This window comes from Dipodomys ordii, unplaced genomic scaffold (genome assembly GCF_000151885.1).
Source record: "Dipodomys ordii isolate 6190 unplaced genomic scaffold, Dord_2.0 Scaffold67, whole genome shotgun sequence".
Lineage (NCBI taxonomy): Eukaryota > Metazoa > Chordata > Mammalia > Rodentia > Heteromyidae > Dipodomys > Dipodomys ordii.
In genome coordinates, this window is record NW_012267283.1 from 1,204,763 (window position 1) to 1,215,163 (window position 10,401).

General features: G+C 37.7%; 1 protein-coding gene across 1 annotated transcript in view; it reads left to right on the forward strand.

Moving 5' to 3' along the window:
- Positions 1–10,401, forward strand: part of Kiaa0368 (KIAA0368 ortholog) — a 133,165-nt gene that overhangs the window by 88,347 nt on the left and 34,417 nt on the right. Inside the window, exons 21-25 of the mRNA XM_013023224.1 lie at positions 2,589–2,723; positions 4,377–4,539; positions 5,144–5,316; positions 6,347–6,448; positions 7,809–7,932. Of these exons, the coding sequence (XP_012878678.1) occupies positions 2,589–2,723; positions 4,377–4,539; positions 5,144–5,316; positions 6,347–6,448; positions 7,809–7,932 (697 nt within the window). The remainder of the gene's footprint in view (positions 1–2,588; positions 2,724–4,376; positions 4,540–5,143; positions 5,317–6,346; positions 6,449–7,808; positions 7,933–10,401) is intronic.

Here is a 10,401-nt window from a genome sequence, read left to right on the forward strand (position 1 = left end):
TGAGGAATCGAACCCAGGGCCTCAGGCATGCAAGGCAAGCGCTCTACCACTGAGCCACCTTCCCAGCCCCAAACTTCTTGAGTTTTTTATTACTCATATATAGAAAAAAATTTTTTCCCTTTCACACAAAGGTGGCATACTTCTCCCAGTAAAACTTGTAGTTCCTCTGTAATTACCATGAGAGCTCCCATTTAACAGTTTTATCATTTCCATTCCATTTAAGATGCTTCCAGTCTGCTCTAATGAATATCATTTGTATATGAGGTGATGGGCTTCTTAGATAGATTCCTCTCAGGTGGGATTGTTGGGTGAGAGGACATGGTTTTATAATTTTGATAGATGGATGCCACACCTTCTAAATGGGTGATACCAATCATATATTACTGTTTTTGTCCCAAAGTCACAACAAAAGGGTTATCAGGTTTAGCAACTAGAAACGTAAGTTAAATTTGAATTTGCGATAAAACAGCGATTTTTTTTTTCAGTTCAGTTATTACTCATACAGTTTTGTATACTTCTTGTGTTTCGTAATGCAGTACTTGTTGGAAAAGGTAGCCTGAGCTATGATAAAAGTGATAAATTTAGATTTTTAGGTTTTAAAGTATGAAGTTTCCAAAAGATGCAAGTTTTGCATTTTTTTTCTAGAAAAATCTCATCTTGTGAAATTGCTTTTTGTTTAAGAGATTTCTTTCTTTGTTACTATTTCCTGATTTTTTTTTTTTTGGGTCCGGTCGTGGGGCCTGAACTTGGGCCTGGGCGCTGTCCCTCAGCTCTTCAGCTCAAGGCTAGCGCTCTACCACTTTAAGCCACAGCGCCACTTCTGGCTTTTTTCTTTTTGCTTATGTGGTGCTGAGGAATTGAATCCACGGCCTCATGCATGCAAGGCAAGCGCTCTACCACTGAGCCACCTTCCCAGCCCCAGTATTTCCTGATTTTAAAATAATGCTATAGCTTTTTAGTTTGGTCTTCTAGTAAAAGATGAAATGTTTATGGCATCTGAAGAGAAACCAAATAAGTTTTGATCTTTTAGATCAGAGATAGTCATACATTGTGGTCCTTCACTAAATATAGTTTGAATCTCTTTTTTTCCTTTTTTTTTTTCATGGTACTGGAGTTTAAACTCAGGGCCTTGTATAGGCAGGCAGATTATCTACCATTTGAGCCACATTCTACAATCCCTTTGCTTTCATTACTTTATTACTAGGCCTTATATTTTTATTTTTGCCTACAGTCTCCATTTGTATTTCCTGTATAGATGATGTGCCAGGGGCATGCCATCATTCTCAGCTCCTTTTGGGTTGGGGGGGTGTCTTTCAAACATTTTACTCAGGCTGGCCTTGAACCATGGTCCTCCTGATCCCCACCTCCTGAGTAGCTAGCATTATGGGAATGAGCTACCACTTTATTATTATTATTATTTTTTGTAAGTTTTTTATTTTGGGGATGGTACTGCATACTGGGCAAACGGTTTCCCTCTAAGTCACATCCTCAGACCATTTACATTTTAAAATGTTTGAAACAAGTCCAGAGACAATGTTGCATGATATAAAAAATGAGGTACTTACACCTTTTTATTGGCGCATAGATCTCGTTTGTTTATATGTTATTTTGTGCTCCTTTGCACTGTAATGGCAGTATGGAATAGTCTCCCTCTTGATCATAAAGGCTGTTGGTTCTTTCCAAAAAAACTTTGCTGACCTCTGTTTTAGACCATCTGTGTATTTATTTCAGCTGTTTTAAACTTTTCTCTTTAAAATTTTTTTTTTATTGTGAAAATACTGTACAAGAGGGATTACAATTACATGGGCAAGATAATGAGTACATTTCTTTTTTTTTTTTTTTTGGGTCCGGTCATGGGGCCTGAACTCTGGGCTTGGGCACTGTCTCTCAGCTCTTCAGCTCAAGACTAGCACTCTACCACTTGAGCCACAGTGCCACTTCCGACTTTTTTCTTTTTGCTTATGTGGTGCTGAGGAATCGAACCCAGGGCCTCAAGCATACAAGGCAAGCGCTCTACCACTGAGCCACCCAGCCCAATGAGTACATTTCTTATCAAGCATTGTAGCCTCCTCCTTTGTTTCCCCTTCCCATCCTCCCCCCACCCCAATCCTTCCCAAACTTTTCTCTTTTTGATGGAAGTGCATTGTAGAGTTTGGTATATGATTCAGATTTCCCCCCACCTCCTCCCACTCCCCAAGCCTGGTCAGTTGTGGAGCTTGAACTCAGGGCCTGGGCACTGTCCCTGAGCTTTTTTGCTCAAGGCTAGTGCTCTATAACTTTGAACCACAGCACCACTTCTGGTTTTCTGGTGATTAGTTGGAAATAGTAGTCTCAGACTTTCTTGCTAGGCCTGGTTTTGAACTAGAATCATCACATCTTAGTCTCTTGAGTAGTTAGAATTACAGGCATGAGTCACTGTACCTGGCTGAGTCAGCTTTTATTTTGTCTTAAAATATTTTATTTATTTCTCAGGTTATCAATAGATTGAACATCGAAATGCATAATTTATTTTGTAATTTAAAATGTTAGATATTTTCACCAGGAAAATGTTATAGGTCATGCATCTATTTGTTTTCTATCCTGCTTAGAGTCTGATGAATAGCAGTAAAGAAGAAATGCGTGAATTGGCAGCGTTGTTTTATTCTGTGGTCGTATCAACCGTGTCAGGAAATGAGTTGAAGTCAATGATAGAACAACTTATAAAGACTACAAAAGACAATCATGTATGTTATCAGTTCGTTTTGTTTTTTTGATAGAACATAGAAAGGTTTTTTTAAAATAAATTTTTTATTGTGTACATACCGTACAGAGGGGTTACAATCATGAGCAAGGTAATGAGTACATTTCCTATCAAGCATTGTTGCCTCCTCCTTTGTTTTCCCCCTACCATCCCTTCCCGCCTATCTCCACAACTACATCCCCCCCCCACCCCCGCCTAAATTGTAAAGTTCATTTTTCGACATAGCGTCTTGTACATCTCATTGTTGCAGTGGGTCAGCCCTGTATCCTTATTTAAACAGTTTTTTTTTCCTTCCACTCCCCAAATTATACCAACATCAAATTCAGTGAAAACAGGGGTTATATGGTGGGGAGGGACATATAAAGCAACAACAGCAAAAAAAAAATCACAATATTTAACCTGATTCTAGTTTTTGTTTTCCTATCTATAAGATGAACTTAGAATTTCCTTGCATTTATAATTATAAAGTAGGGAGAAAATATGTTGATTCAGTTTTACGTTAATACTTGAATGCTTTGTTTAAAAGTACTGATTTAGGTGCTGTTTATACAGTGGTCGGTAAACACATGAGAATTTCTACTGCTAACTGGTCATCAGAAGGGTTAGATCCTTTTTTTCTTTCATTTCTACTGTCACTCACCACCATGACTATCAAAACCACAAATAAACTGTGCTTTCAAATCGTTTGTGTTACTGCCACTCACCACCATGACTATTGGAACAGCAAATAAATTGTGCTTTCAAACCATTTTGTTTCTTGTATTTGGAGGTTTTAGAAATTAGAAATAGAACCTGCTCATTGTATTTTGTTGGCAGTAGGGAAAAAATGTGCTGGAACAGTATGCTGTTTTCTAGCTACAGAAGTGGTAGACACCAGAAGAAAGCATGAGCGCTATAAGAGCCTGTTAAGGGAAAGTCAGTGTACCGGTTGAAGTCTGTGAGATTAGGGTATCAATTTTTTTTTTTTTTTTTTTTGGTGCTATTGGGGTTTGAACGCAGTACCTTATGCTTGCTTGGCAGGTACTCTATTGATAAAGCCATAGTTCTAGCCCCTTTTGTTGTGATTTTTTTTTTTTTTTTGACACAGAGTCTCACTTTTTGTCATAGTATGCACTGTGGTTTTCCTGTATATGTGTCTTACTGTAGCTGAGGACAGGTGCATGCCACCACACCCGGCTTCTTCTGTTAAGATGAAAACTTGTGAACTTTTTTAGACAGACTAGCCTGGAACCTTCATCTTTCTGATCTCAGCCTCCCACATCGGTGGGATGACAGGTGCAGGCCACTATATCCAACTGTTGGTTGAAATGCGATCTCCTGGACATTTTTCCAGGCTCAAACTTTGATGCTCCCAACCTCTACCTCTCAAGTAGCTAGGACTCCAGGTGTGTGTCAACAGTCCCTGGCTAATGGAATCTACATCTTGAAGTAAATCAAGTCTCATTTACTTCTCAGCATTCTCTTTGTTAGAAACTGAAAGTTTGATTCATTGGCATCTGGTGGAACCCAATGGCCAGTTTATTTTTTTAACCTTCTGTCTTATTGAGACATACTTCTAATAACAGCTAATTAATTCAGTGTATTCTTTGGTGTGTGAGAAAGAGATAGACATATACTGTTGTGTTGTTACATTCAGAGCCCTGAGATACAACATGGATCCTTACTTGCATTGGGATTCACAGTGGGAAGATACCTGGCTAAAAAGAAAATGAGAATGGCAGAGCACCAAGACCTGGAGGCTGATGCAAGTTTCCTGCCTGACCAAGAGGAGCTCATTCAGACTGCCACAGAAACAATAGGTCATTATGTCTGTTCTGACTTAATTCTGTTAAGTTTTAACATGTCATTTTAATTTCTTTTTTTTTTTTCTTTTTTTTTGCTTATGTGGTGCTGAGGAATTGAACCCAGGGCCTCAGGCATGCAAGGCAAGCGCTGTACCACTGAGCCACCTTCCCAGCTTTAATTTCTTATTATAGTGTCCTCCCTCCCTCTAGACAGGGTTTCACTGTGTAGCCTTTGCTGCTCTTGAACTCCAGATCCTCCTCTTAGTACAGGGATTACAGGCATATGCCATCATACCAGTCTCACTGGTAGACCTTACAGGGACAAGGTTTTCGACCAAAACTTAACTTGATGTGAAATAAATTCACATTTTTTAGTAAAAATGCAAGTATTTTATTATATATTTACCCATGTTTCAGTTTGACAGTAGTGATGGTATTGCACTGTGGCCATGGTGTCTTGTTACTGATTATAAATGTTAACTACTGGCCAACCAAAAGCTAGACTTTGATTTTATTTTGCTGTCTTTAATAAAATTTAAAAAATTGCCATACCTTGCTGATTGCCAGGGGATCACAAGGTAAACAATATATTTTTCTGTTTATCTAATTATGCTTACAGGTTCATTTCTGGACAGTACATCCCCACTTTTGGCAATTGCTGCCTGTACAGCCCTGGGTGAAATTGGCAGAAATGGTCCACTCCCTATCCAAAGTGAGGGATCTGGCTTTACCAAGCTGCATCTTGTTGAAAGCTTACTAAATAGAATTCCTTCCAGTAAAGAAACAAATAAGGCAAGTCTCTTTATTTCTTACTTTCCTTCTGGAATTCTTTGTATTCATAGATTTGTAAATGCACAAAACAGATTATAATGGATATATGGAATTGTAGCTGGGAGAAAGACTTACTAAGCTATAAAAGAATGATAAAGAACAACATCCATGTATTTGCTTTTATTCACCAGGAAATCTCTTTCATCATGGAAGCACTGGGTAATAAATACCTAAATTTTTTTTTTTTTTGTAAAAAAAGTTTTTTTTTTTATAGTGACTCTAACCTTCTACAGCCAATTTGGTTTTAAGAACTTTGGGCATTAGCAAGCAATGTGAATAATCTGAGGTAAAGGATGTTTTGCAAGTTATTTTGTGTGTGTGATTTAAGGGAGTTTAAAAGATTCTTGGTGATCAAAGCACCTCTGTGTTGAGGAATAAGATGATTTAATAAGCAGAAAAATCAGTTTACTGAAAGTTTAGAAAGCCAAGATGCTGTTGTTCTTGGTTTAGCTACTGTTTGACTTTCTGAAGTGATCACACAGTGTTGCTTTTATTAGCTATTATGAACTGATGATTGTCAACCTTTGTTGAGCACTATAATGTGCCAGGGAGCTTGCTAAGTGTTTTCTGTGCATTCAAATTATGCTAAAGTTTTAGTGAAGCAGGCAGAGTTGTCATCTCTGTGAAAAAAGTCCTAGAAAGGGAAGTAACTTTTCCAAAGGCTACTAACGGTACAGAGGTGATTTGATTCTGTGTCTTCTGAGTCCAGAGCCTGCATTTCAAATCTTGGAAATTCAAAGGAAAACAAGTCTAAAGTCTTTCCTCTTTCATTTTATAACTGGATCCTTAATCACTCAGTTTTGTGTCTTTTTGTCTTCAGTGCTTTATAATACTTTAAAATTGGGTGCTTCTATACATATGCAATAAACACATAGACATTGATGTATTAGGTTGTCACCTTACCTTGGAAACACCATTCTGAGATAAAGCTGTTATGTACTTTGTTTAAAAGAAAACAAATTCTAAATTGAAAAACTTCTGTTTTTTCCAGATGAAAGAACGAGCAATCCAAACATTGGGGTATTTTCCAGTTGGGGATGGGGATTTTCCTCACCAGAAACTTCTCTTGCAAGGTCTCATGGATTCTGTGGAGGTATTTATGGTGTTATCTGATTGTTAATTGTTCAGACAGAAAAACTGTTTTTAGTTATGATTTTGCATGCTATGAGAATTTTACTTAAACCTTCATTTATTCATCTCACACTTTTTTTTTTTGTTGTTGTTGGTCATGGGACTTGAACTCTGGGCCTGGGCGCTGTCCCTGAACTCTTCAGCTCAAGGCTAGCACTCTACCACTTGAGCCACAGTACCACTTCTGGTTTTCTGAGTGGTTTATTGGAACTACGAGTCTCACTGTCTTTCCTGCCCGGGGTGGCTTTGAACCGTGATCCTCAGACTTCAGCCTCCTGAGTAGCCAGAAATTACAGGTGTGAGCCAATGGCGCCCGGCCCTCACACTTAATTTTTAATGCTAGTGTTAAGACTTGTTGCTATGGTAGTTATAAATGACAAATCATCTATCTGTAAAAGACCTTCCCTCATAATTTTTGTATGAAACACAGTGCAGTGTGAGCATAAGAGGAAAGCTATTCAGGCAATGAGATGCGGGGAGACATGTTGCTGTTTCAGTTGCTCTGGCCTATGGTAGTTTAAATGCCCTGTGTAGGATAGAAGACTTACGTGTAGTTAGTACTAGCACATTGGGATAAGGTCTTAGCATGACCTGATACGTCCTTTTTAATTATTGTGCTTCATGACAAGCCTCTTTTGACCCTTCCAACTAGAATAGATTCTTCAGTTCTATGTGGTATCATGACCTGTTGCTTTTCTTCACAGTGTATATCACAGCTTCTTGCTGTCCACTCGACTGAAAGTAGAGTCTGTCTTGCATACCATTGTGGAACAAGTTTCCAGCAATCCTCTCTCCATACTCATTTTAACACACTTTTAAACTAACACATCAGCTGAAAGCATACCAGCAAAAAGAATGAAAAATAAACTGGGCATGGTGGCTCACACCTATAATCCTAGCTACTCAAGGGAGCTGAGATCTGGAGGGTCACAGTTTTAGTCTAGGCCAAAAAAATGCTTGCAAGACCCCACCTCAACAGAAATAAACTGGATGTGGTGGCACATGCCTATCATCTCAGTTATGGTTAGAAGAATAAGCAAGAGGATTGTGAACTGCCCTGCATTAGGCTGGACTGTCCTGGACAAAAAGTGAGATTCTTTGTAAAAAACAAAAACAAGCAAAGCAAAAGGAATTGTTGTTGTGGCTCAAGTGGTAGAGTGCCTGCCTAGCAAACATGTGGCTCTAAGTTCAAATCCTAATACTAAAAAAAAAAGTGTAAATAAAGCATATCAAGAACAAAAATATTGAGCAGCTTTTCTACAGAAATGATATTCTTAGGAAATATCACTTTTCAATAATGGCTATCGCTTCCTTCTTTGTAGGCCAAACAGATAGAACTTCAGTTCACCATTGGCGAAGCCATTACCAGTGCTGCTATAGGAACCAGTTCCGTGGCTGCCCGAGATGCCTGGCTTGTGACTGAAGAAGAATATACTCCTCCAGCTGGTACCAAATTTTCACTTAATCAGTTTATTTAATTTTTAAATAAAAAAACCCTTTGTTGTCTTTAAATATTTGTACAGAGTAGGTGTCATTTAATACTACAAAGCATCTTGCTCACTGACACCCCCTTTTACCTAATCAGTATATAATTATCAAATAGTCTTTTTGTTGTTTGTTCTTGTTTCACATTTGTGGGAGGAAAAAAAGGTACTAACTCTTGGTCAAATAATGATTATGCCTTACCAATTTGGTACACTGGTTTAAAATAGTTGATTCAGGAAAAATTTGAGAACTTCTTTTTCCAATCTCTGGCAAGCAGGCCATAGAGTTAGCTTGAATTTCCTTCAAACTTGTGTTCTTTTACTTTAGCCAGTGGCAAAATTTGAGGCATCATACTTTACAAATTAAGTGTCTCCAATCCTTTATTACATATTGAAGCCTCTGTCTTCTAGCTGTGAAAGTTCATTGGCTTTTAATGACTGCATAGTTAAGGGCCCATGTGGTTCCTGACTATATGCTATAGATACTAAAAGTGTCTTGTGCTTTGATTTGAATTTGAAATTGAAAATACTTTAGTATTTGAACCAGAATTTTTTAAATCCTTAAAAGGAAAAAAAATCACAAAGTTTTTAAAATGCTATTTTCTTATTTGGAGAAATTAAGAATGCTGTCATTGTAACAGTTTCATTAGGAGTTGTATTTCATCATGGATGTTTCAATTTAGCTGTTGCACTTAGTCTTATAGTTAGCATTTAACACTACACTATTATCTTCACTTGTTATTTTATTGGCCACCATATAGAGATTGAAAGGAAATACTTAACTAAGGACATAGCTCAAGTATTAGCGTACTTGCCCAGTAAGTGCAAGACCTAAATTTAAATCCTGGTATTCTCAAAAAAAATATGTTGAAGGAATAGAAAGACACACTTAACTTTGTTTTGTAAGCTGTAATTAGGAAGACTGGATTGAATGAGAATCAATTTTTTCAGATTTTTTGAATACATATGAAGTAAAGCAAGGAAAAAATTGTATAGTTAGAAAAAGATCCTCAAGGGAAGTGACCATTAAGAAGAAGTCAGTCAAATCTGAAGTGGAGATTGCATGGGAGTGGTTTGGTGATATCAGATATGAGGTCTCACACTAATGAATGGATTTGCTCTAAGAGACATATTGTTAGGTCCATGGATTTTCACATCATGACTTAAGTGTGGCAATGGGAAAATAAAAAGGAGGATTCAGTCTGACTCTTTTTTTTTGTTGGTCATGGGGCTTGAACTCTGGGCCTGAACGCTGTCCCTAAGCTCTTCAGCTTAAGGCTAGCGCTCTACCACTTGAGCCACTGCGCCACTGATGGTTTTCTGAGTGGTTTATTGGAGATAAGAGTCTCACAGACTTTCCTGCCTCTGCTGGCTTTGAACCATAATCCTCAGATCTCAGCCTCCTGAGTAGCTAGGATTATAGGCAGGAGCCACTGGTGCTGAGCTCTTTGGGATTATTTTTAAAACTAGATTGGTTTTTTTAGTCTGGCATTTTAACCATTTCACTATCTTTAGGTTCAGTTATGGAGGAACTTTTGTAAGGGTGATGCTGCTTTAATTTCACATATTTCTTTGTTGAAATTTGTGCATCCATTAGAATCAACATGTCCTTCAGTTTCTCCCCCCCCTCTATTTTTATTTTATGAGGGTCATCTTAGTGGGCAGCCTGCTTTTGAGATTATAATCCCTATTGCCACTTAGGTGAGATGAAACTGACAACAGTAAGATAAACAACAGTTCAAAAGCCAGGTAATTAAATGTAGTAATAAACAATTAGAAATATCAAATATATAGACCAATAGGATTAGAAAAGAAAGCCTAGTTGGGTACTGGTGGCTCACATTTGCAATCCTAGCTACTCAGGAAGTGAAGACCCTGAGGATCAAGATTTGAAGCCAATTTGGACAGCAAAGTCTGTGAGGCTCCATTTCCAAAATAACAACAACAAAAAACTGAGCTGGAAGAATGGTTCAAGTAATATAGCATCAGCCAAGAAGACATGAGTCCCTGATCTCTGGTACTGGCATAAAGAAAGAAGAGAAGAGAGAGCAACTGTGATGTTTGTTAGATAAACTAGGAGATTAAAAATGATGAAAGCTAAAGATATCAGTAGTTAATAAAATGGAGGAGAATAGGGAAAGGACATAGAGAAGCAAGACCAAAAATAGAAGAAAACATGGGATAAAGGCGCATAAGAAATAATAATGAGAGAGAATGTAATAAAGTTAGTATAGAGAAAGAGAAAATGAGCATAGAAAAGAAACAAATAGGTCTCACTATTTTTCTTTTTTTTTTTGGTAATATATTGTTTGCAGTTATTTCTTCTTTTTTTTAATTTAATTTTATTTGTGAACATACTGTACAGAGGGGTTACAATTACATGGGCAGGATAATGCGTACATTTCTTACCAAGCATTGCAGCCTCCTCCTT